The 27,260-nt window shown below is 44.7% G+C and overlaps 1 protein-coding gene across 4 annotated transcripts in view; it reads left to right on the forward strand.

Annotated features, from left to right (window-relative positions):
- The window catches only part of PLEKHG4 (pleckstrin homology and RhoGEF domain containing G4), an 85,677-nt gene that overhangs the window by 14,324 nt on the left and 44,093 nt on the right, over positions 1-27,260 (forward strand). For all 4 annotated transcript variants that reach the window (XM_071440590.1, XM_071440591.1, XM_071440588.1 and 1 more), the window contains exons 3-8: positions 5,601-7,710; positions 12,897-13,112; positions 16,881-17,004; positions 18,074-18,167; positions 23,157-23,243; positions 25,016-25,132. In XM_071440590.1, the coding sequence (XP_071296691.1) occupies positions 5,601-7,710; positions 12,897-13,112; positions 16,881-17,004; positions 18,074-18,167; positions 23,157-23,243; positions 25,016-25,132 (2,748 nt within the window). The remainder of the gene's footprint in view (positions 1-5,600; positions 7,711-12,896; positions 13,113-16,880; positions 17,005-18,073; positions 18,168-23,156; positions 23,244-25,015; positions 25,133-27,260) is intronic.

The following is a 27,260-nucleotide window of genomic DNA, read 5'->3' on the forward strand; positions in this document are numbered from 1 at the left end:
TGTTGAAGCTTAACCCTTCAGAGATCAGCAATCAGGTGTGGAGCAGTGCTCTCCGTTTCCGTAATCAGGAACACCAAGGGCTTAAGGGATTCACAGGAAGAGGTTTAGCAAAGTGTTTGCTAGATGTGTCTGACCAGGGTGGCCTCTGACCCCAGCTGTTCTCTGGGCCTGTGGATGAAGCTGTCGGGCTCCTGCCACTGGCACAATGATGTGCAGGGAGAAATGCTTTCAGTCGGTGTTTTTCCAAAACTCCAGCTCCCCTTTGATGGTTGCTGGAACGGTCACAAGGCTCAGTAGCCCCGAGGAGTCACGTTACATTTACTGCCAGAACGAGTCCAAGATTAACGTGCTTTACTGTTGGGAGTCTAAAATGTTAGAAACGATGAGTCAAACACCTCCAAAACTTGGCTCGAAGTCTGCAAGATGAAAAAAACCCAACCAGCCCAAACAACCTAAAAGGTAGGTTTGTTCTAACTTCTTTGTCTCTGAATGTAAAGGGGGCATGTGGCCAGGCTTTCAATTCAAGTCCTCATGGTAGAGGGCAAGGAATTTCTAGGAAGAGGAAAAATATGGAATAGAGACTGAAATAGTCATTTACTCATTTGTTTCAAAGAAATGAAATACTGGGGGGACAGACCCATCACACAGGATGGATCCATGTGAGCTAGGCATCTTTAAAGTGTGTTTTGGTGCAGTGTTTGTCACCCCGTATTGTCACCAGCCTCCAGCTTGGTGCCAGCCGTCTTTGTGAGTTGAGGAGGATCCAAGGTGGTGCATGACCTTGCTGCTCTCTCCCACCCTGAACACTGGAATAGATGTTATTCCGTCAGTATCTGTAATTGGAGCTTCTAATTCTATGGTGCATAGTGTGTTTTTCCCCTTTAAAGAAACAAAAGGCTTTTCGTTTGTACAAACTGGTAATTATTTCAAGATGTTTCACGGCTTTCCCCAAAACACCGCCCTCGCTGAAGGAGCCAAGGTAGCAATTTCCCCACTTCTTGAGATCCCGGCAGCTTCTGAGCGGCCAGCGGTGCGTTGGGCAGGTGAGGCGGTGAAGGGGAAGGCAAGAAAGCAGCAGTGAGGTGGGCGCACGGTGCTGCTGTCCCTGAGGGGAGCCGTTGGGACCAGGGCCCGAGGAATGCAGGGAAAAAGCCGCCCAACCACCGCGCAACCACCGCGGCCCTCGGGGCGCACGGGGGAACGCGGGCAGGACGGCTGGGCGGGCCTCCGCCGCCCGGCAGCCAATGGGAGGACAGCGGGGGCTGCAGCAGCCAATAGCAGCGCGGGGCCGCCTTGACGGGCACGGTGGCTTCGGTGGCTGTTGGAGGGCCGTTGGAACACGAGGCGCTGCAGTGCTCGGCCGTGAGGAGGGAGAGGTGTGAGGGAAATGGGTGGTGGGCGTCCCAAGGAGGGAGAGGTGTGAGGGAAATGGGTGGTGGGCGTCCCGAGGAGGGAGAGGTGTGAGGGCAATGGGTGCTGGGCGTTCTGAGCAGGGAGAGGTGTGAAGGCGGTGGGCACTGGGTGTCCTAAGGAGGGAGAGGTGTGAGGGCAATGGGTGCTGGGTGTCCTGAGGAGGGAGAGGGGAGGGCAGGTGGAGCTCGGGGTCCTGATAAGGGAAGTATGAGGCCAGTGGGCACTGGAGAAGCCCAGGATGCTGGTGGCCCACCCAGCTGACCAACAAGATGTGGGTTGGGCAGCTGCCTTTAGGGAGGGCTGCACACGGCTTAGTATTAGGTATTGGGGGCTTTTGGTGAGGTGTGAAATGTCTGGGAGAGTGGTCAGCAAGATCTTTTCTTCTTGGTTGTGACCCTTTCAGGCCGTGACTCGTGATTTTTGCTTCTGGAGTGCTAGTACCGGGAGATCAAGGGAAGCTCTAGGTACCTTGTACCCTCTTTAGAGTTGGGCCCAGGCTATTCCATATTTTATTTAAAAGTCTGCTTGTTTGATATTTTAAATTTATTATTTCTTATTTATGAAATTTTTTTAATTTGCTGTGGGCTCTTCTTCCCCAAACCTCCACTGTATGCCCCTTCATCTTTATAGTCTGAAATCACATGGGACTGTTTCTTACTAATTGCTTTTTGAAAGTCTTGCCTAGTTTTTAGACAGTCTAAACAAAAGCAGTACTTTTTCCCTAGTTTGTAGTTCAGCTGCTCTGTGTGAGCGTTTCCTAAACACACTAGAGGGCAAAAAATTAACTCATGTCTGAATGACTACTGTAAAAAGTCTAGAGAGCACTGGATCTTTTGTCAGCCTCTGCAGTGACAAAAGTGTAAATGGCTTCATGAAGTATTAGACAAGTTCATGGGCATCAGCTGGGTGTATTAAAATCATCAGCCTGTGAGTGATTCCTCAGAGTCTGGAAGGGGTGTTCCAAGGAGGTTTGTCTCTGCTTAGCACAAAGTTAAAAACCAGATTTTGTCCCTGGCTTTGAGGTGATGTCCTGAGCTAAATGGTCTGTTCCAGCTTAACCATCCCTGTAGCTTTAGAAGATTCCACTTTTGTGCCATTTTTGTCATTGGTGCCCAGCTCTTTCTTCAGAGGCAGCTTTATTCCTGGCTGCAGCCACTGGGTGTAGAGGGTGTTCCTGGCACTCCTCTGGTGGGCCTGGTTTGGCTCTGTAGTGTTTGGACACGAGAAAAGCAAATCCTTGAGCCTCAAAATGAGATGTTAAAGGTACTGTAATAAGCCTCTTCACATAATCTTCCCTTTGAAGGTGCATTTTGGAACAGGAGCAGCCTGAGGATGCTCCACTTACTAAAGTTCTAAAGCTCTGTAATGTTTAGGCTATTATGGGACTTGCATTCCTGTTTTGGATGTTACTCTGGCTCCTGATGCAGTTTAGATTGTGGCTTTGTAGGGCTTTTCAGGAACTTCAATGCATTCTGCATTTTGGTTTTGGTGATTTTATTGCTGAGTTTTCTCCTTATGAGTCAGTAGGCAGACAAGTAAGCATCTAAACAGGGAGGCTGTTTGGAATTTCTTAATGTATGAGTGACCCTCCAGTGGGTTACTCTGCATCCAAATTTTAACAGAATCTCTATGTCAAGTATGTGCTGATGGAATTCAGCTTTATGTTTACGCTGCTGCTGATTGTCACTTTTCAGTCCTGCGAGCTATAATAGTTTGGGAACTGATCTTCATCTGCCTCTTTTTCCCCTGAAAGACCCTTGGTACAGACCCTTGGCCTTAATATACCTACTAGGAGATCCTATAATGGGAGAAGAGGGGTTGGTGTGCTGCAGTAGTACAGTCTCTTCTGGAAAACTGCAAATTGCTCTAGTTTAAAACTTATGTACAAAGTACTTGATTTGGGCACTTTGGTCGGAGCCACAAGCTTTGTTGGCCTTGAGCTTGATAGAAGAGTCCATGAGGTACATTTAGCCTGAGACCTGCTGGAGCCAGAAGCAGCTTGTGCAAACTGCTGCAAGAGGTGGTCCTGGTTTGCTGAGTTGAACTGCATTGTGGATGAAAGGAGCTTAGGGACAGAGGCATCTGTGCCTTGCTGATCAGAAAGCCTGGGAACATCAGACTGCCCAGCTGTGCCTTTGAGGGAAGTACAAGCAGATGTGTGTCAGGTTAGAGGGCTTTTTGGTTCTAACTTCATAGAACGAGGAAAGAAGGGGATGTGTGTCTGCTCTGAGTCCAGGTTAGAATAGAAAGGTAATATTAATATGATCCTTCAAGTAAATGAAAACTAAAGTAAGGTTTCTTTTTGTAGTGATACAGTGTGTAAGTACATTAGTTAGGCAGTAGCAATAAGTGAACAGAAGCAAAACTACTGTGACTGAACTTGACTATTTTGAAGAAATAGGACTGGCAGGTCTCCATCCTGGAATATGCAAGAAGTTACCATATAATGCTGAATGTCTGGTAGCAGGGATTTTATTGAATCTGTTAAGTCAGGACTAGTAACAAAATACAGAGAACAAGCTGAGCCTACAACATTGTGCACTGAGCAAGGATGAATTAACTGACCCATGAAAAACTGAATAACGTTTTCATGTGGTTTGCTCCATGGCAGGTAGTGTCACAACAGCCTTTTTAATAAACCAACTCTCTCTAGAGAGATAAGTTCCATTGTTTAATCTCTGCCATAAAGGATTTATTATGGAGTCATATGAAAGATTAATTACTGTGTCAAAGGGGTTGAAGTTTATGCAAGAATTGCAAGATGGCTACAAACTGGTGAAAGGGAGGGAGGGTGTTTGTACTGGGGGGAAAATGGAGTTGGAGGCAGGAGTCATGAAACACACCGTGCTTCTCATCCATGACCTTGGCATAAAAAGTAAGAGTATGTATGGCATGTTTGTGGTGAAACCAGCCTGAGACACACAAACTATAACCCGGCAGAGGAGGGTGATAAATGCATTGCACAAGATGAGCTCTAAAACTTTGTACTTAAATTTTCTAATGGTAGACTCAGAGGGCAAGCATGTGCCTCCACAAAGTGGGAGGCAGAACTTCTGTTGTGAACTGGAGTTCATCAGTTTGAAAAGAAAAACCAGTAGGTGACTGGGCTACTGTAGGAGCGTGACTGGAAGACAAGTGGGATCTTAGCTTTAAGAGATGCTTCTAGGAAGCACATTTGGGAAGTGGTGATGCCATTACAGGCCATGTTTTACAATGCTTTGCACAATGAAAATGGTTTTTAAGAAAAAGAAATGGGCGTTACAAAGGAGATACTTCAGGCACACTGAGGAGATGATGAAGGTAGACATGCTAAGGTCATGTGACATGGGTTAATAAGTCTAAGCAATGAAAACACATCCAGAAAATAGAGGATTGAGGAGGAGGAGGAATTACTGAATCTGAAGGATGATTTGGGTTTCTAAGCCTGTGAGCAACTTTGCTTCAGGTGGGGCTGAAGGCTTGATGAACATAAGAAAGAAATTGCTTTATGTCAATACCTGTTGTTTCAAGATGTGTGAGGATCCAGGAAGTTCCTTTCTGTTCTCTGGTTTCTCTGCTGTATGGCGAAATACTTGAATTAATTGAATCCAAAGCCTCGTCATACAGAAAAAGATGAAATTAATTGTGGAATTGATGGCTTATAGAATGGCTTAATTTAAATCTTATCCAAACAGAATCAAGTTCAAAGCACTGGACTTTATTTTTTGAAGTTGTGATAAAGCTGTAAATAATTGAGTCAAGTCAGTTCAGCCATGAAACTTCAGTTCTTTTACTTGGGTGGGATTTGTCTGAGGCATGGCCTGAGTGCTGCTATGTTTTGGGAATGAGTAAATTGCTGGTATTTTAAGTGTGGTTCCTCACAGCTTGCTGATGGCATTTGCTGCTTTCTTTCTCTGTAGCTCTGCTGTGCTTTCCTCATTTGCTGCTTCCTATCTCCTGTTTTGTTTTTGCACTGTCCTCTTCAGTGGGGTGTTGCAGCTTCCCAGTGTAACTTGTGCCCACCTGTCCTGCATGGGTGGTTTGTGTTGGTAGATTTTCTTATTTCTGCTTTTTCAAGAGAAGACCTTAGTGTGGAAAACTTGCAATAAGCAAAGACCCTAAATTCATCTGTTTTCTTGATCTCTTCCAGAGAAGCTTGAGCTGAGATCTTTTGCTGGTGCTGAAAACACGTTCTCTTGTCTCCACAGGCTCCGTACTGCGGGTTGCTGTTTCGCCATGCGGGCTGGCCCCTGTGTATTCAAGAGAAGATTGTAATCCAGCTAGCTTCCATTGACTGGCAAATCTTGAAGCCTGGTGACTTCTACCTGCAGGTGGTCCCCTCTCTGAAGAAGCCTCCACGGATTGTACTGAAATGTTTGGCAAAAGATAAGCATAATGTAGAAGAAGTGGTGATTCCAGAAGTTTCATATACCTCTATTTTTACTCTGGAATGGTTGAGTACGTTCAATGGAGAGCGGATGGGCATAGCACTGGAAAATTGTTTACTAACCACTGATGACAAAATATTTCGTGTCCCCTGGGATAAAGTGGTTAATCCTGAATTTATAAATAAACCAAAAATAATTGAAAACAATATCATCTCTCCAGAAATAACAGAGGAACGTTCAATTTTGTGCCTCTCCACGGACCGTACTAAGTGCGGTTCACCAGACCTGAGGTCTCAGTATCTACAAGAATTAAGCTCAAATCGAGACAACCCTGTCATCAGCAGCACAGCTCCACAGTTCAATGAAGCTCTGATCAATGGTGTCTGTACAAGTCCTGTGACTCAAGAGAACTTGGAAAGTGACCTTGAAGGAGAGTACGTTGAGCTGGCAGAAGTTTCACTGCCCAGATTTGGGCCACAAACAGGATCTTTAACACAGTCGCTGGCATTAAGTTATTTAACTCAGCCCAGGGCACGAGTGAATGAGTCTAAAGGCAAGCACAGGTTTATTGTCATACAAGACAGCACCTACTCCAAGAACTTAATTCAGTCAGCACTTATGCAGAAAGAGCACTGTCAAATGGACACTCTGAGCGCTTCTCCAGAAGTTGTCAAAAATGTTACTCCGTTGGAAGGCAACAAAGTGATGGCACATGGAGAACTGTCCCCAGAAGGTCAGCTGATACCAGCTGATCCTGGAAGTATGGGTGATAACTTTCCTATGGCTGAGCCTCCTGCTTGCCGTGCAGAAGATTCATCTGTAGAGCGGGAGACTCACGGTGAGCGATACGCACTGTGCAGCTACACTGATGTGTGTGCTGGAGATGCTGTCAGCTGCAGGGCACGAGTGCCTGGTGCCCCTGGAAACGTGGAGGGACAAAGGGATGGACCTAGTGAAAATGCTGGTGTTGAAACATTGGAGCAGAGCCCAGAAGTGATTCTAGATGCTACTGCTGCTAAAGAGGAAGTGATGCTGGGAGTACGCACAGAACCACTGACTGAGGGTCAAAAGGAGGTGACACTGATGGATGCTTCTTCTGGACCTGTCCTAGGGCCTTTGGGACCATGTTGCACACTAAAGGAAGCTTCTGATGTCTCTTGCCAGGTTGTCAGTGGAAGTGTTGAGCCAGTTCAGGTCACTACATTGCCTGAGAATTCAGAGGTAGGTGGGGAGAGAGGCTCTCCTTCAGGGAACATGGCAGATGTAAGTGCTGGCTGCAGCGATAATGAGGCAAATAGCAGTTCTGCATTAAGTCCTCCAGAAGAGAGCCAAGGAGATGTAGATGAATTTGAGGTGGGAAGAAGGGACAGCCAAGAGGAAGTGAAAGAGTCTCAAGAAATGTTGACTGTAAATGAAAATCAGACTAGTCATAGTCACTGTTCTGTGAAAGCTCCAGCGGATGGAACCTTGTCAGATGGTGAAGAGCAAGGGCATAAAATGGCTGAAGAAACCATACCACTCAAAACTGCCCAGTCAGCAGAGGAGAATCAGATGGCAGAACAACTAAATAACAGTGACTTGTTGGCTCCCAGTGCACAAGAAGAAGATTCAAGTCTGTTCAAAATGCAGAGGTCTGGAGGGACGGTTGAGGAACCACAAAGGCTGGTGGAAAACCATGGCTGTGAAAGTGAAGAGAATTCTCTGCTGAACCGGGAGCATGTTGCAATACAGGACTTGCAGGGGCAGGTGGAGAACCAGGAAAGTTGTTCTTACAGGGAAAGGTTGAAGACCACAGCCTCAAAAACACTGGAATCCATTGAAGAGGAATTGGAGGGTGGACCACTGTCCTCAGGATCTGCTGAGGGGCATACAGAGCCTACCACTCTGCAGTCCCAGCCAGAGGCATCATCGGGGGCATCACCTCCTAAAGGTACAGCCATTGGGTGTTTGTTGGTTGTGTTTGGTAACATGGATTGAAAGCAAAATCCTCAAGGAGTACTACTTATCAGGCAGGATTTGATAAATACATGTGGGAGGCTTTGGGGTAATAGCACAAAATGCTGGGAAGAGATAAATTGTCATTTTTTGTGGCATGAAATTAGCTTTCTCTTCACAGTTGGGTTTATTGTGATATTTTGTTTAATAATTCTTTGCAAATTTATGTTGGTACAGAACAAAATTCCATTGGAAGAAGCTTTTAATTTCAGTTAATCTGATTGCTGGTGGCCTCCTCCTGCTTACGTTCATGATGTGCAGAATGTATGAGGAGAGACTTGCCTAACTGTACAAGTCTTTCATAGTTGAAAACTGGCTTTAGGAAGATGGCTGTGGCAAGAGGAAGCAGCAGTGGATGCCACAGTAAAATACTAGTTGTGTAACGTGACCTGAAGATCAACAAATGTATGTGCTGTTAACTGATTCAGGCAGCAAGCTGCAGAGCTGAGGGATTCCCCCCTCTTCCCTGCCTTCCCCTCCGGCATGCTTTCTTCAGCTCGATTGTGTTTCAAGTAGGAGCTGTTTAACTTGAGTGGGAGAGCACAGAAATGAAGCATCTAACTCAGATGGAATGTTCAAGCAGGTATTACCCAGATTTCTTGACGCTTGGGTTCCTGAGCTGGAGCTGTGCTGCTTCAGGAGGACTGAGAGGGCAATCCAGGTGTGTGCCTTTTGCAGCAGACTGTAGGCAGGCGGTGTGTAACCGCAGGGACCCGGTGTGGGCTTTGCCCAGCTCTGCTGAGTCTGGAAAGCTGCAGCTCGATATGCAGATGACACAGAGGAGCGGGTGTGCGGCGGGGGCGGGCGGAACATGCCATTCCAGTTCAGCAGCTCTCATTCCCTGAGACCCCTGGCTAGGAAAATTACCCAGCTTGAAATGTTGGAGTGAGGACTCTTGAAAGGATTGGCGTACAGACCCACGTTGCTAGAGCATGTTTGGGCCTCTGGGGCAACAGATCCAGAGCTGGTTGTCTTGGGATGTGCTGCCACTGTAATGCTTGCCCTTGTCCCAAATTATGTGGCCAAGAGCTGCTGCATGATTCCATTTGATTGCACACACAGCTGCTTCTCAGGTGCCCAAAACTCACATTTTACCTGATATCTTAGTGACCTTCTAATGGAGCTAAATTAGTGTCCACTGATTAAAATAAAACTTCATTAACATTTGCATCAAACAAATCTATAGTTAGGCAAGCCCGGGGTTACCAGGCATTTCTGATACTTTTGAAGTGACAAGCATTTCACTTTTGCAAAATGGAGGGGTCAGCTCAGAATTTCTATTTCTGCAGCGCACATCTGTCTGAGCATCTGTCACCATGAGCAGAAAAAAAAAAAAAATCACCTTCTGCCTATCTGTGGGTCTTGGTGGATATATGTGAGGAAATATCCATGCTGTGGGTGCCCATTCCCCTGGCCAACCTGAACCTGGCCTGACTTCTTGCTTGCTCAGGACCAGGCCTTGGAACACCTAGTCCGTGTTTAGTACTGGGTGGACACTTTGCTCATGAGTGCTGTGATTGCTTGTAGAGTGTTCCCATCTCTTTCCTTTTAAAATTAACGAGGTCCAGCTTGTTATGAGATGTGTGATGTTCTCACTGATCCAAAGAATAAATCTTGGCCACTGCTGGAGATTTTAGCAGTGGTGGACTCCTCTTGGGTACACACAGAGTTTGTTTTTAATGAAAGACAATAAAAATGATTTTGGGGATTTGGCTGAAATAAGTGACACTTTTGGTTCAAGTCTGCTGATGTTAAACTTGGGCATTGCAGTTTAAGAAAAATTCAAACCTTTTTTCTCAGTGTTTGTAAAGCAAAAGAAACAACCTAAATTGCCAGGAAAACCATCCAAAGTGTCCAAATAAACTTTTTGTGGCAAAGGGAAGCTCAAGTATCTGTTAATGCTGGCAGTACTTCTTAAACACTAGAGCTGGCACTATAAAAAGCTTAATCCATTCAATTACATTAGATTGCTTTGAGATCCAAACAAGCCATCTCCTTATCTAGCCCCATTAAACCCTCAGAGATGTACTTACAAGATAATTCAGAGATAAAATTACAAAGCAAAGCAAACGTCCTACAAATGGACTTTACTTTTCCAGCAAGGTGGTTCTGTAGGTTAAATTCTCTGTGTCTTGTTGAGGTCATTTTGCTACTATGATTGGAAACTGTGGGTATCTTGCCTAAACTATAAATAACAACAAAGCTTAAGCTTTACTGGGTCAATTCAGATCTGAAATTCACACCTCAGCAGCAGTGGGCAGAGGCACAATTTGCTTTGTGTGAGGTGGAGGAGCTTGCTTGTTACAGCAGATATTGTTGATTATGTCAAAATACATGTTCAGAACTGGGGCATCTGAGTTTGCTGTGTCTGCATGTTTTTCCTTGTCCCTTAACTCTCTCCCTTTACTTCCATTCTCAGTGAGCTTATTTTGTGCACAAATAGAGTCTAACTTAGAAAGACTTAGATATAAATAGAAAAAAAGTCTGAAGTAAAATGTGACCTGTTTTGAGTTAGTGGCTTAAAATTTACACTGGTTCCATTCACAGATAATGTGACTGCTGTTTTTTCCTAATGACTAACATCTAAATGAAAGTGGATTTTGAAACTTCACAGCTCTGGAAAGAATGCCTCTATTTTGTGGGTGGAAAATATCTTGATATTCAAGAAATAGTCTGAAAAGCCACACTGGGGCATATTCAGCAGCACCTGTTAGGGCGTTCCATTCCTGGTCCCGGTTACTACCTCATGTTAGCATAGGTGATACTGGTGCTGGGGCATTTTGCAGGGAAAATGCTAATGTCTCTTTGAAATGCACACAAGCAAATCCTCCTCTACCACTTCCTTGACCTCGGGGAAAGGTGGAACCTGCAAACACGGCAAATTCAGATGTCCCTGTTCTCAATTTGCTTTTAGATGTAATCCTCCGCATTGGACAATTTCCGCTTTAGTGAGTGCCTCCGCCCCGACTGTGAATAACAAACAGTGTGCTTGGGCCTGTTTGGGAGAGCTGGCATCTGCACATCTGAGCTGGCCTTCAGGAGCTCAGGGAAGAGTTTTGTTTGGCCAAGATGTGCATAGTCTGGAGGCTGCACAGCTTTAGTGAAGTTTCCCCAGGGCTGAAAAGCCCTGGTACCGTGACTGTGTATGGTGGGCTGAGCAAAATCTTTCCTATCTTTTGGGAGCTGCTGCCTCATTCCTAAGAGATATCCAAGGCAGGACTGTCACGTACATTTATGTATTTCTCTTGCCCTGGTGTGTAACCTATGTGGAACACAGCTATGTTCTGTTTCTTGTCCTCTTGAAATCTCACATTTTGGTCCTCCTTGCAGGCTTTTGTCATTTAATGCAGACTCCTTCACTACAAACCATGTAGTTCTTCTTACTGCCAGTCCTTACAGCTCATTGATAAGGTGATTCCATGTTCTCCTAGAAAGTCTACCAGCTCTTAGTGTGAAACCTTTGGGCACAACTTCCATGACTCTGTGATGTTCAGGATACCCTTTCTGCAGGAGATCAGTGCCCCTCTAAAGTGCTGCTCAGGAAGATGTGGCAGTGTTTGAAGTGGCTGACCTCTTGCACCACTGGGAAGTGGAGGCTGACGTCCCCCTAGGAACAGAGTGGGACTCTGGTACAGCCCAGAACTGGGCAGAGCCCTGAAGCCATCACAGCAGCTTATGTGGCCAAATGCAGCAGATGCCAGGCTGCATCCCAGGGATGCTCCTCAGCCAGTGGTGTTACCAAAGAGGAACGAGCAGCTATTCTATCATGCCCTTGATGGTGCAGTGCCTGGGAGCTCCTCCTAGTTTCCCGCACTGCTGCATGATTTGTTGCAGTGAGCCATGCTGCTCAGGGCACTTCTCTCACCCATTTTAGCAATTTTGAAAGCAGTTCAGGCTAAGCTTCAACCTGTAAATCTCCTTCACTGCTAAAACTTGTACTGAAAGCCACTTCAAGGACTGCTTTGTTCCTGGTCCTGCTCTTTAATGAAGTATTGGAATCTGTTAGTAAATAAACTGAGTCAAGTGTCAGCATTGTTGATGCAGCAGGAAGGTAGGATGGTTGAAGTAAATTTTAAATAGCAATTAAAATGTCTGACTTCAGAGCAAGCAAATAAATATTCCACTCTTATTTTCGTGAAGAAATGTTGATATTTTTGTTGTTGTTTTTAGATACTGAAGTATCAGGTTTAGTAGTGAAGTATAGTATTTTATTTAGTGTAGCTTACTGCAAACACAGGTATAGCCTAGTTGTGTACTTAGGATACTAAAGATCTATTATTGAAGATGTACTGTTGGCTTCTAATTCTTGTGATGTTGGGAAATGGGGAATAATACTTCCCCATGGGTAGATACTTTTTTTCCTTCTTTCCAGATAATTTTACATGAAAATTGAAACTTGATAGAACTAGCTTTAGTTTCCATGTAGTAGCCCAGATATTTAATTTTAGAATTAACTGATTCTGATAACTTGTACTTTAGAGCTGAGGTATCAGACAAAGGAAGCATTTTCTGCAGTTCTTGAGCAGGAGCTGATTGCTGTAATCATCCTGTTCTTCAGTGTTTTTAAATGTGTTCTTGACTTTCAAGTTAAATGTTAATTAAAAAAGGCTGGACAAGGAGAACAGGGTCTCTTTGGCTAATTTCCAGCTGATCTGTCAGCCTCCAGTTGACTTCATATTTTCAGGAACTAATCTGAAAGTGGTGTTGGGGGTGTAATTCTGTCCTGATGGAGTAGCCCTCCCTGTCAGAAGCTGGTTTATCACTTCAGCATGCTCAGGCTGCTGGAGCTGAGCCAGGGACTTGCAGTGTGCCAGACTTCCAGGCTGTGAGCAGACATGTACTGCTTGATATGTTACCTTTAGAAAGAACTTTGACTACAGTAATCCCCATCTGAATTGAGCTTTTATACTTCGCAAACTTTACAATAAATTGGTTTCTTTTTATAGAATTACAGTAGTATTAATGTTATAACCAGTTTTAGAACATGCATGCTGCTGGCTAAAGGGCTGGAGGAGCTGCAGAGTGCTGGAGCTGGGAGCACATCTCTCCCCAGTCTGGTACTTACCTGGGATCTTTTGGGTGGAACTCTGCTCGAGCTTCTGTTTGTTGCTTGTCTTACAGGGATGATGCCAGAAGAGACAGAGATGAGAAAAGAGGCAACTGGCACAGGTGTGTTGAAACCAGTGAGTAAAAGCAGTGCCCTGGAGGAAACTTCACCTCCTGTTACTCCCCCGACATCCCCAACTTGTGGAACTGCCTGGGGTGGTCACTTTGCACCTACGATAGTCAAGGATGTGAACCCAGAAGTGCTCAGGAGTGGAGTTGCCTGCCTGCCTGGTGAGTAGCTGAGCCAGAATGTGTCTTGGAAATGTGGTTTGTAGGAGGGCAAGGGAGGTGAGCCTCCTTCTGCAGCACTGGAGACTGGTGCCAATTCTATTTCTTCCAAACCTCTTCAGAAATTCCACTTCTTGAATCCTCTGAAGTTTCCGAATGGGCAGGACAGGAAGTAGAACTTCCCTCCCATTAATGTTAATTTGCTCTCAGGAGTCTCAAAATGTTAACCAAGTGTGTATGAGTCAGAAATGCCAAATCTGTGGGCTCATACCAGGAGTTCAAAAAGAGCAGAGTGAGGATGCAGCTAATGATGGGCTGGTGGGCCTGACATCAGACCTGGTCAGAAGAATAGGAACTTGATTCACCTGCTAGGTAATTAAAGGATAGGAATGTAGAAGATGCTCTTTGACAGGACTCTTGAAAACCAGTTTTATTCTTGGTAATTAGAAGTTTAGTTGACTAAATGTAGCCACATAGATATAATAGATTTTTAGAAAACATTTGATTTCATGACACGTGGTGCTGAGAGGAATATCCCAGTGAAGTGGATGGGCAACATGTAGGGTGCACGATAGTGTAGCTAAATAGCAGATGACAAAACCTGTAAGCTATCAAGGGAGAACTTCCCAGAATTATTCTGCCAGAATCAAGATGTAGGTCAAATGTTATTCAGTGTTTGCATCTGATAGAGCAATGAATATCAAATAGCTGCAGATAAAATTTCTGCATGGGATGAATACTGGCAGAGGGGTGAACAAAGCTGAGGCTGTTGGACAGAGCAGCCAGGGTTGCTTGGTGTACAGGGCCCACACAAGACGTCTTTGTGTTTAACCAAACATGAAGTAAAGCAGAGAAAGAGCTACCTCTCTAGTGAGAAGCAGCATTTGGCAGCTCTGTGTAAGGAGCCCCTGTGGGCTTGTCCTTTCAGAGCCAGCAGAGGGTTGTTCAGTGTGGGGCAGGAGGAGCTGCATTTGATCAGCTCAGGGGCCACGTACAAGTTAAAAATTGGGCAGAGAGCCCAACCTCAGAGAAGAGGTCAGGCAGAGTGTGCAGTGTGGAGGAGTAGGGAAGGAGAGCAGAAAGGCAGCACAGGCATCTCCCAGGTGGTGCTGGGCAAATGCTCCCACCCCCCCATCTTGACCTCAGTTGTGTAAAGGGGAAGAAACAACTAGACAGATTAAGAGACTGATTTTTTACCTCTGTATACTTATTGGTGATGCCTCTGAAATAGTTTGGGCTGTATTGTAAAAGGAAATGGTAAATATTAGAGGTGGTGCAGAGAAGGGTTACAGCCCTTTCTTGTAATTAAACTGGGTGTCTTACAACAAGAGACTGGAAGGTTGTTTATCTCATAGGATGATTGAGAAAGAGATGAAATCACCTTTGTGCCAGGAAAGAAGGGAGTTAAAACTTTTCCAGTTTCTGGAAGAAGGTGAAATGGAAAACCAAGGGCAGGGCAGAGTAATGGTACATTCATACATGTAACTTTGCATTAGGAGATGAATTGTTACAACAAATTCCAAAGGAGGATTTTTAATCTTCTGGTCTGCTGATGAGTTTGGACATTTTTATGCTGTATATAACAGCCCAAAAAGTTACAGGAGTAGAGAGGGTCTTTCAGAGCAGCTCTCAGTCCATGCTGTTGCAGAAGCCTGACCATGTTACCTAATGCTCCCTTTGTCACAGATTCCTCTCATAATGTACAAATGTTAAATGAGACAAAAACATTTGAATATGTGATGGAGGGATAGCAAATGCCCACAAGAAGCAAGGATTGGGTTTGATACTGCTTCCAAGCAAGTTTTTCTCTAAGGAAGGAATTATGTTTCCTGTAAAAGCACTATGAGATTTGAATGACCTCTCTGCCTCTTTGGGGTTTCAGTGGGCACCTTCACACCTGAGGGAATGCACTCACCACTCAGTTAAATGCTTTATGTTAGTCAGCAACAATGATACAGTAATTACATTAGAAGGAATAACTTATAATGAATGGTAAATAAGAGCTAATAAACTAGTAGCTGATGTAGTTAGTTGAAACTTCCAGGATAGTTTCAGTTTTGGATTATGCCACTGTTGAAGACCTAGCCCTGGTGTCTCTGGTTGCTTTTTTTGACCTGATCAGGCAATTCCCAAACTACTAGGTGGAAGTTCAAGGTTTAATCAAATTCTGGTCATTGCCAACCTGCTTGATAGACAGAAGATGTTGCTTCAAAATTAAAAAGTTTTATTGAGCCATTTTTCCAGTAATTGAGGGCTTTTTTTTTTTTTTAATTTTATTTTGTGATGGTCCCCTTAGCTTATGAAACAAATTATATTAATGAGCTTTTTCTAATTTCTTTCCATCTCTTTGATTATGCAGCATCCAGGCTACAGTACTTCAGGAGTAATAGAAGTCCTCCTGAATCACACTGATGATGAAAGATTTTTGTTAGCAGGAGAAAGCCTGTGTCACAGTTTTGGTCCCTGTGAGGTAGAAAGCCCTGCTTCAAAATGGTGTCCATCTGTGTCTGTGGCCCTTACTCAAGTCATGTCCAAGTGACAGATGGAGATGACACTGGGGCAGCTTTCCATGCTTGTGCCTGTCCATCTGTGTCTGTTTTACCTGACAGCTCTCATGCCTGTCCCTGGGATATGGGGGAGAGAGGTGGTCCAGGACAGTATCTCCTGTGGTGGGAACAGAGTTAAGGAGAGAAAGAAACAGATTTCTCTAAGTCTCTGCTTTTGTCTTGTGCTTGGGATTTCTGCCCACTCCCCATCTTTCTTATACTGTTTGTATGACAGGAATTGGCTCCTGTTCTTGTGAAATACTCTTCACACAAAAGAGGTGTTGTCCTTCCTGTTCCCCAAATCACTTACTTTCCCAGTTGCTTGAGCAGGCTCACTGCAGGTACTGCCTGATTTTGAGTCTCAGAAGCAGCTCTGGCTTTCCACAGTGCTGTGTCCACCTGCTCTTTACCCCTGCTTTTGCATCTGGAGAGGAGGCTGGACATAATCCCAAAGCTGGCACTGTTAGGTCCTTCTCCTCCTGTGATAAGCTGTGACTTTGGGCTTTTGGAAAATGGGTGGCAGGGAAGCATTGTCCTTCCTGGCTAACTGAAGCAGAGGGATTTCTCCTTCTTGAGTGTATCACAACTCAGCTGGGTTGCCCGTTGTGTGCTGTATCTATTCCCTGGGCACTGAGCAAGCTCTGCACCTAATGAAAGCATAGCACTGCCTCTGCCCTTTGTCAGAGCTGTAGGCAGGCAGGAGTGTGCTCCTGGACTGTCCTCTCTGCAGCCTCTGAGGAGCAGCTCTGGGCTCCTGCTCCAGGGCTTTGCTTGCAGCATGGTTACATTCTGGGCTCAGCATGTGCCCACTCTCCTAACATAGTGCATGTTCTGCAGACCTGTTTGCATTCTCTCATCTGACAGCAATGTGAAGGTGAGATTCTCTGTCTTGAATTTATGAGATTTCTGCTTTTCTCAAGATTATTGTTAGGCAACTTCAGCCATATTTATGAAGAATGTCTGTTTGGGTGGAGGACAGCAGTACAAATTTAACACTACCATGAGAAAGACAAGCTGAGCTCATCTGCTTCACTCTGGAGCAGCATTTGGGTACTTTGGAAGTGTGTTTATAGCATCCTACCATCTGCAACCTGCACTATATTGAGTTCAGTGCAGGATTTCCAGGAAGGTGGTGGGGTCTTAGTAGGAGAATATGATGCATACAGACCTGGAACCAGGCTCTCTTGAATGACTTGTGTGATTTCCACCCCCTCTCTTTTTACAGGTACGAGAGACAAATTGGGACGTGCAGTGGCCATAATAACAACAAGGAGCACAGCCTGGTTAAACCCCCACTGCAACACCACTGAGCTTGTACGCCTGCTTCTGTACTTGCACAGCATCCCAAGGTTTGTGATGCTCTTGGGCTGACAGCTGCTGCCCTGTCTGCTTTCCCTTTCCTGGAGATGGGAATTGAGACAGGAATGGAAGGAGGTTGACTTTATTGGCCTAGGAACTTGGTCCAGACAGTTCTGAAATTACACAGCTGGGAATCTCCTGCCTGTGTTCAGCAAGCACTTTGCCTATTCTGTATATGCCGTGTGCACATGGTGTGATATAATTGGGTATGTACTGAATGTTTTCATGTGTTGCCATGAATCCAAGCCATTCTTGCTATCCTTCATTAGTTCAGAAAATGGGATTTGGGAGCTATCATGGGGCAGTCATGCAGCAGCTCTGTGATAGTGTTGTGACATGATATTTTAGGGCCAGACCTCCAAGCTGAGAGGGAGGAAGGATCTGTAAGGGTTGAGAGGCTGCCTGATGTGTGTCTGAAAAAAGCCTCTGTCTGCAGGCTGGAGTTTGCTGGAGCTTCTCTTCCTTTCACTATGACAGACTTTTCTTCCCCAGCTCATCACTATTTTTCGCTTGTATATGATTAAATAAGAAGAGGTAAAGCAACTCTGATAGTGATTTTTTTGAGGCCTTTAAACCATTAATAAGGAGAGCAGGCTTAATCCATGAGAAACTCATGCTTTGTTTCTTATGCTTCTCCCTTCAAATCTGATTCTAGATGAGGTAGACATTGGGTCTGCTCCAGACTGGCTGCTCTCCTGAAACAGTGAGGCTGAAACCGAGCTTGTCTCTGAACACAATTAGGAAGAATTGGTTTTCCTGTGTGGATTATCCAGTGTGCATCAGCACCTTTGCCATCAGTGACAAATATTCTAGGAATAGGAGAAATGGGAAATTGGGTGGAAGTCATATAATCATATGGCAAAGGTAAAAACAGAGCAATTATTTGGTGGTTTCTGTGTATATATTTTGCTCAGGAGAAGGTGGCTAATTAGTTCCTGTTATTATAAAGCCATAATGTACTGGTCTTTTTTCACCCTGCCATGACTACAGGTTCTGTTTTTATAGTCTTATTAATTTTCATTGGTGACAAAGGTGACCTTTTTATCTTTGTCCTTGCAGACCAGAATGTCAGGCTTTGGGTCTGACTGTTCTTGTGGATGCTCGTCGCTGTTCTCCCGTTCCTGCTCTCTTCAAGGCGTTCAGCACGTTGCAGGTGAGCCTTGAGCCTGGCCAGAGGAGCACTGGCTGCCTTGCTGGCATGGTTGGATGTTACATCTCCATCTGCTGCTCGTGTCTCCATCTGCCACCTGGCTTTCAGTTGGCTTTGGGAGGTGGAGCTACGCACCCAGCCCTGCTTTAGGAGGATGACCTGGACTTGCCAGACTGCAGACAAAGCAAAAAACCTAAGCCAGTCTGAGTTAGGGGAGAGCACCCCTCCCCACCCCTCCAAATTTGCTTTCATCTCAGTGCTGAGAACAGCCCGTACCCAAGTCTCAATGCTGTCATGAATTATCTTGCTTGGAGGTGTTGTCCCCTGCACTGAGGGGCTGTGTGGAATGTGCAGGGGTTGTTGCCTGCTGCAGAGAAGGGAGGGAGAGATGCCTCTGCTGCTGTCATGGGAAGGGAAGGACACTGCTTGCTGTGCCAGGTGGAAAAGCACGTGCAGCTGTTGATGTGGCTGTCAGTGAATGATTAGAATCGGATGTGCTGTAACTCTCTATTGCTTCAGGTCAAAGGCTTTCATATCAGTCACTTGGGAAGCCAGTGGGTTACGTTGCCCCCCTTCCCAGATAGAAACTATCTGCTGCTCTCAGACAGGGAGATGATGGGTTGTAGCGATGACTAATCTTGTTTAAGCAGGTGTTCCTTTTAAATCAGAGCTTAGGTCTCTTAGGACTCAAACTCTGCAAACTGGAACAGGGCAATGTTTTAATGAAGCTGATGTCTGTGGTTTATGTGCTTCAGTGCCACATCTGAGAGTTGAGTCTGACTCAGAGGTCTGTCTCCTCCTGCTTCCTGGGCTGGGTGGAGCTGTGAGCTCTATCAGTGTGCTCATTCTCTGTGGTAAAGGAGTAATCGGTGCCCTGCTCAGTTCTGCAGAGGTAACAAGCAAACATGTTCTCTTTTATGCTGTGCCCACATGGCAGTAGGCTTGCTAAAGCTTTTGAGCATTTCACTGTCCATGTAAGTAGCATGGCAGTCTTAGTTGCCTGATTTGGAAATCAGTAACATGTTCTGGCTGTCTCAATTCTCATACAAGCATGGTAATAATGCCATTTTAACCTTAAGTTTCCCCTCTGAAATGAGGGAAGGGGGGAAGATTTTTGCTGTGCTGTGATGGCTGTTTGGCTCTGAGCACCTCCTTATCAGGGTGGTGCTACAGTTACTTAACAGAGTTTAATGTGCTGTAAGACAGATTGCTGGACCTAAGTGTGTGCTCTAGGTAACAGTGACTGATTACTCTTACTGTTTACAAAGGCTGATTACTCTGCTTATGGGTTTTTGATCCTTACACTGAGTCTTCTGAAGACTCAGTAAAGGAGACCTGTTCAGGTAGCTCATCGCCTAGTTATGGCACAGGAGTAATCCCTGGCCTCCCTAAGATCCTCAGCATTTACTCTGTTATCCCATGGCAATGTTGTCCTCTGCTCTGGAACAAGGGTAGAGTAATACAGAAAACTGAGCATAACTACAGTGAGGCAAGCTAAGTGTTGTGGAGTGCAGCAGGATTAGCTTGGCCAGTGACTGCTCTGAGGTACAGACTGTGTGTTACATCTCTAAGGTTACCGTGCACATCACCTCCTTGGGGACCTTTCTGAAATCCCTTACACATCTCAGTGTCTCTTGTCTCTGGCAGACTGGCTCTAGAGCTCATTTCTCTGCTGTCCACCACTCCCCTTATAGAGGATTTTACTTACATAGTTTCTGTGAAGCCTACTATGATAATGTGCTGGAATCTGTTTAATGTTGAGGTCCAGCACTGCTTATTCAGTTCTGAGGGGTTGTTTTCCTCTTAACCCAGCAGTGGGAAGCACTGCTTCACAGTGGGGCAGCACAGATCAGATGCCCTATTGCAGAGTCCCTTCCTGCTGGGCTCTGTTAAGCCTAGAGAGACTCCTGGGAAGCAAAAGTTCCTGGGTCAGGATATGTCAGCCTGAGGAAATCTTCCTTCCATTTCTCCATCTTTTGAGAATGAATGCATGATTGGAATTAAATGCTAGTAGACAACTTTGGGTGCTTGTAGGTTAGTTTTCCCTACAGCAATGGGAGTCTGTCAGTTGCTCTGTCCAGAACCACCTGGTAAACTGGTGGGAGCTTGTCCTCTCTGCCTTCAGGGTAGGGCCAGTTGTATTCTGCAATAATTTTTTCGCCTTTTTTTTTGGAATATTGGGTGGCTGGGAAATCTTTCTGTCCCAGACAGCAGCCAGAGCAGAGGGAGTGGGGCAGAATCAAAGGAGCTGCAGAGCTATCTCAGGAAGAAGCAGGAGGAGCTCTGGCAGCTCTGTGCGGAGGTGAAGGGAAGTGCACAGTGCGTGCATGTTGCAGGAATAGATCAGGCTTGTTCCTGTGGGAAACTGTGTAATGATGCTTTGGAGCAAGGATTTTTGCAGGATAAATGTTGTAATGTTTGGTTACAGATTGTCACAAGTAAACTCTGTGCTGTGGAGGGTGGCTCTTAAGAAGAGCTTTGCTGCTCAGAAGTCCTAGACTGATCCCTTGCTCAGTGAGCAGACAAGGCATGGACAGTGGAATGTGTACCCTGCCTTCAGTGAGCAAGTATCTGTGGGATTTCCCTCTGCCTGAGTCTTAATAGAGTGAGATTCTTTTGAATTTCCTATATCAGTGTGAAGGCTGTGTTTTCGTGTTGGGTTGGGAAGAGTCAGTTTAGCATTTGAAAGCAGAGAAGTTCTGTGCAAACCTTTCTGTTCAAGAGGTGTATTTGCATTCTCACTTAGTGCAGAAGTGCAGAGGAACTTGGTCTCATGTTAAAGACAGGGAACCCCTGCTACTCCATTAGAGTGGTCACTCAGAGACTGACTGAGGTGTCTGGGGACTGACACTCTGTGCAAACATTCCTGGCAGCCTGTGCTTCAGACTGTGCCAGCGTTGTTAAGTCTGGCCATGGGTTTCCATTTGGGGCAGGAAGCCAGAAAACTGGAACTTCAGTCTGAGAAACATTGGAAGAAATATCTAATTCTCTTTAAAAGGAATAATTATAAAAGGCTCTGTATTTACCCTGGTGCTTTCTGAACTCCTATTGATGCCCCTCTATTCTATGCTGTCCAAACTATACCTGTTTTGGGAGGTGAAGAGTTCACTTATATGTATGAAACTCTTGTTTCTTTGCTTCCATAAAGTTGGTTTTGTTAGCAGAGAGGGTAAGTGATTGTGCATAAAGTGCAGGAAAGCTTCCTCAAGTGGCATCCTGCTGTTCCCAGCTCTGCTTGTCTCCTGAGATGCTCCTGGTAAACTGTTTCAGTCTTTGGATTGCTCCATCAGTGCTAGATGAGACTGACTTATCTTCAGCTGTTTAAATTTAAAAACGTGGTGAAAAGTACTTGATTTCTTTGGAAATACAATTTCTTCTTGAGTTGGAAAACCTTGAACTTTTCCCTTGACAGCTTTATTTGTGAATGGTTTTTCAGTTTCTATTTTCAGGAGTAACAAACAAATGAGTATTTTGGCTATTGTGGTAACCTCTTGTTACACCATCACTACCTTTATCCCTCACTCATATTGCACATCTTGTGACTGTTGGCATAGAAGAGGGATTGTGTAAGAAAAAATTTGTTTAGTACCATCAGCAGTCTTGAAGTTGTGTCCAGTCTTCTTTCTTCAGTAGTTTCTAGCAGATCAATTCAGAGCTGGTGATACAGCTGTAATATCTCCCCATCCTCTCTTCAGTATTTACCTAATGCAGCCTAATTATGTAATAAATCCTTTTTGGCCTTTTAATCAGTGTTCAAATAACAGTGAAAGTGTGAATAATTCACTGGAGAAATTTACAATTTAGAAACCTCTCATGGTTTTGGAAGGTGTTTCAGTTGGGGTTTTTTTGCTCTCTGTTTAAAAGGATCATGTTTTAGGACTGGATGAGAGAAAGGCCTTTTTCCTCTGTTCCGGGATCTCTGCTGCTACTTTCACTTGCAGAATTTGGGCTCCTTGTGTTTGCCTTGTTTTTTAATTGCTGAACTGGGTCCAGTGTCAGGTTAGGTCATTCAGTCTCTGTTGGTCCACTTCTCTCTGTACTCTGGCTCTTCTGCTCCTGGCAGATATTTAACCCTGCTCACTGCTGGAGCTGTTTATTTAAACAAGTTTCCTTTGCTGCTGTGACCTGCTGTGTGGCAGGTTCCTTCCAGCTCGAGCAACACCACAAAGGATTTGTTGCTTGACAATTCCTGAGATTTTTGCCGAGGCAAAGACCATATAGGAGACATCAAAATGGGATGGCTCTTGTTTAATCATGTGGCACAACAGCTTTAATGGCTCTTCTCCTTGCTTTCCTGGTCCAGGCATCACATATGTAGGGAATCCTGTCTCCATGGTCTGGATCTTTCTGCCATGCTTCCCTCTTCCTACTGTTTCTCTCTCTGCCTGTTTTTCACATCCCTGTAGAATGCTTCTGTAATGGGAGAGCTGCTCCTGGATCACTGAGTTTGAACTACAGCTGCCAAACATCCCTTGTATTTGGAATTTCTGTCAGTTTAACAGTAGAAACAGGATGCAAGTACTTGACTGTAAATTGGCAGTAAGTAGAGACAAGATGATGTTTTTGGCACTGGATTGGGGGTGGAGGGGGGAAAGCCACTTCCTTTCAGTTAGGTGAAGTGACCAGGAGAGTTATCAGGAAAAAACTTGGACATGGAATATGGTTTAGTTTTTTTTAAGTTCTGTTTTGTTTTTTTTTTTCCCTGATTCACTTCCCTGTGCAGAGGGCAGAGCTTCTTTAGTACAGCCAACATCTGACCTTTTCCATTGCTTCCTTAAATATTGCAGGACTAGTTGATCTGAAGCAAACTAGCTTAAAGACATCACCTTGATATTTTGTAGACTGGTCTTCCTTAATTTCTGGTGAATGCCTTCTAGGCTTTGTAGATGCCTTTGAAGGATAAATTGCAAACTTTCTATGAACCTGTTGTGGTATATTCTCCTTAGTATCCAAGGCAGATGACTAATGGATTTGTGCTCTGTTCTGTTGTAGGAGATGGATCCTCACTGTATTCATGGAGTCCTGCTTCTGGTTGAAAAAGATCTGACTTTTCGGATGGAGAAGCCACCAGCAGGACAGGTAATGGAACCATTTATCTGGAGTTTGCTTGGCCACTCCTGATATCCTTTATTTAACTGTCCAGACAGCAAATTCCCTGTCACTGATGTATGTTCATTCTCACATGAAATTTCCACAGGTATCCTCCCTGTTTTGTGGCTGTGGTCTCTATGGGTGTGGTATTTACTGGGTTGTAGTGTTTCTGTGAGCTGAACAGATCCCTGTCCTGCTGTTTATTGCCACGCCCATCAGTGACATTTGCACCACAATTACGTCAGTCTGCTGGGGACTCAGAACACAGGGGGTTTGTTGGGAACATGGATAACTGTCTGGAGGAGCTCTGCACAATTAGCCAGAGATGCTTTTCATGTTCTCCCATTAACAAGTGGGGAAATGTGTGGTGAGGAAGAGATCACATTATGCTAAATCCTGAACTCCACCTTTGAAGGTGCCTGTTGCTTTCCTGGATTTTGCATCTCCTCTGTTTCCTCTCATACCTGCTGTTGCCAGTGGCTGAGAGACTTCTGCAAGAAGGGGAAGATGAGATGGGCATTTGTGTGAGGTTCCCTTTGTAGCTTGAAATATCTGGAAAGACCAAGAGGAGGGAAAGTTACCACAACATCACTGAACTCCCCCACTAGAAGTAAAATTGCCTTGGTATTCTATAGCTGTATAAGAAATGTAGGCTCCCAGCCATGCTGTGGTCAGCAGACTTCATCTTAGTCCTCTTCCTGTGCTCCAAGACTGTTGCAAGCTGCAAGAATTATGTGCCTGATGAAGCTCTGTAGGTTTCAGAGCAGGCCGGGAGCTCCCTTTTGGCTCCTGTGGATGAAGATGTTGTGACAGGTGTCAGGTTTGCTGTGCATGAGGTGTGGTGTCCCCAAAGGCTAAAGAATAACAAATGCTATTAGTCCATTTCCTTATTCTCCCCATGTGGAAGAATTTGGAGTCAGAATGGGGGCTGCAGGCACGTGCATGCAGGGAGAGTTACAGAAGACATTAAACACATTGAACAAACACAAAGAGTGTAGGAGGGAACAGAGGAAAGGCTAATAAACACATAGGCATGCAGGAGGAATTGGAAGCATCATCACAATTTTGTAAGGAGGTAGAAACTTCACACTGTGTGTGTGTAGGAGTTAAATGTCTGCACCTGAGTTTGTGTCTGGGCTGGCTTCCATGTACCTGCAGGAGCACTTGTTGCTCTGGTGAGTGTAGAAATGCTCTGAGGTCCTACAGATGTGAAGAGGGCAAGTTACCTGTGCCAAGCTCCAAGAAACTCTTGGAGCAAATAGCTGCTGTGATGAGTGGAGGAGAGCTGAGGGCAGGGTAGAGGCTGGTCTGTTAGACTCTTTTATAGGAAGTGAGATGGGGAAGCTGGGGGCTAGATTTAACCTCCCAGATTCTCTAAACAGATGCAAATCACAGCACAACTGTGGGAACATATGAGGGAGTTGCTCTGCTTACACCAGGAGGTGCTGGCTCTGGAGAAGGCTGGCTGCTTCCAGACTTCCATCACAGATGTTCTGCCTGGTGAAACAGCATGTTGTGGCCTGCATTCCTTCAGGGTTTGCCCACTGAGCTGTTCAACAAGCTGCTCTAAGACTGAATTTTTGTTGGGTTTTTTTCCCCTTCATATTGTGATATTGCAGCTACACACTCCATGCTGTGCTTCTGTGCAAGACAGATAAAGAAATAATAGATTCTGCCTTTTGTTAACCTTCCCCTCTTCCTCCAGTACTCACACCCTAATACAAGTGAGCTTTTTTCTTTTCCTTTCTATTCCTGTGCAGTTTGAACTTCTCACCTCCATGAAATCCCTCCATAAGCACATAGACAGCTCCCAGCTGCCTCTGGAGCTGGAAGGGACCTTTCCATACTGCCACCAGAGCTGGCTGAGCTTCCGCAGGGTGAGTACAATGGCCTGTGTGCTTTGGTGTCTGAGAGAAGCAGTGGCATGGTAACAGATGGGAGCAACAGGAACCTGTCAACAGCTGAACCTACAAGCATTAAAAGACAATTTTCCTGTAAAGCTGTGAATGCAAATGAATCTCTGGTATCAAAAAAAAAAAAGCTAATACTGTCTTCATAAGATGAGTACACACTGTGGTCTTTTGGCATGACTGCAGGAACTAAAGTTTTAGTTTTTTACTCGTTTGCTTGAACTGCATTAATTCTTTCTATTCTTTCTTGCCTTCAAAATATGGTCAAATCTGAAATGGAATCCTGTCTTGTGATACACAAGTGGCTCTTGAGTTAGACAGGAGGTCAGACATCTGAAACTAATCTCAGCAGAAGGTGTTGGTACCATGTTGCCATTGGACTCATGATGAAGAACCTGATTGTAATAACAAATTAAATCTTATTGATTTTGGAGCAAGTTCCCAAATCAAGCTATTATCTCCTTGGTAATATCTGAAGTCCTTGCATGAGTGAGATTTGGAAGTTCTGGATAATCAGTTCAGAATTCTTCTTCTAGGAATATCTTTTACTTGCAAGCAGCAGGGTATGTGCAGATTGCCAGAAGCCTGCAGGGGTGGCATCCATGGCACCAATACCCAGCTCTGTGTGCACTTGTGCTGTGGAGGGAGCCTGAGTGCTGTCAACCATGTGCTTGTTGAATCTTTAAAAGCTCTATTGAGTTATTTGGCACACCAAGACTAGACAGGATTAAATCTCTGTAAATCTGCACACAAGCTGGCTGTCTTCATGTTGAGTTTGCTGACCCTGGTGGTTGGCAGAATTGTCACCTCAGCTTCCAGTGGTCTTTTGGCTCTGACCTTGCTACCCAGAGTGCCATGATTAAGATGTCACAGATAGCACCACTCTGGTGCTGGTGGTAGGCTTCAGAAGATAGGCTTGGCATGTGCCAAATGTTAACTTATTTTTTCCAACTTACATCTAAAAGTACTTGTATGAACCTGTGCTGATGCAGTAGAGGTACAGAGGCCTAATCTGTGCCAAGGATTGACTTGGAGAACTTAGAGAAGTTGAAGTTTATTTGGCAGTGACAAAGCAGAGAAACTTTGCAAGAAGTAATGGATTAGTTTAATGGACAGAGTTGAGAATACCTTGAGAGCTGAGGTGCTCTGTGTGTGCAGAAGGGTAATTCATGAAGGAAGCACCATAATATCAGGCTATTTCTTGTCTTGGCATGTAAAACATTACCAAATGGAGTTAGTATGGGAATCATTCTGTATGGAATGCCTGTTTATACTGTGTGTGATAATGACCCGTGTGCTCAGCTCCTTTAGCTCTGCAGCTATGTGGCAAACAGCATTTATTTCCTGTCTCAGTGATCTCACCTGCATCCTGCCTGCTAATCTGTCACTGCTGGCAGTGTTCCAGCACTCCAGGGGAGGAAGGAGTTCAATTCAGTAAAGATTCAAACAGCTGCTTTTTTGTTTTGTTTTAAACACAGTTATTTTGGAGTAACTGTTTCTCCCTTCTCTTGATTTTAGTGGCTAGAAGGTGGCATCTGGCAGTATTCAGGCTTTGTATCATTAACTTTTCTAAAAAATAGTGCCTTACAAGCCCTTATGAAATGTTTGGACTTTTTTTTGTTTGTTTTTCTCCCTGCTTCCCCCCCACCCTGAAGAGCGGAAGGATTTCAAATTTGTCCATAGGTTAAGGTACTTAATTTTGGAAGCTTTCCAGTTTCCTAATCTTTAATTTACACTACTTTTAATATGAGGAGAAATTATTTAAAGTAGAAAAATTCCAAGTACTTGTTTTATGTTTTGTTTCTCTGAAATTTATGCAGTGTGATTCATCATCATGGAAAGTTACAAGAAATGCTAATGGAAGAATGTGAGACATAAGTGGACTAGTTTTTGGGTTTTTTTTCTGTAAAGCATGACCCATCCAAGCCATGAGTATGCAGCTTTCTAGGGTCTGCATAGAGGCCTTGGTCTAGTGTGATGCAGCTGAAGCTTCTTATGGGTTTCTCTTTGCTGATATAGTCTCACTGAATGATATATTTGAACCCTTGGATTAATGTGTTTGATCCTCTCTTGATTTTTGTACTCTGAAGCTTTT

Source organism: Agelaius tricolor, unplaced genomic scaffold (genome assembly GCF_023055355.1).
Source record: "Agelaius tricolor isolate 1412-34295 unplaced genomic scaffold, bAgeTri1.0.p SCAF_15, whole genome shotgun sequence".
NCBI classification, from domain to species: Eukaryota; Metazoa; Chordata; class Aves; order Passeriformes; family Icteridae; genus Agelaius; species Agelaius tricolor.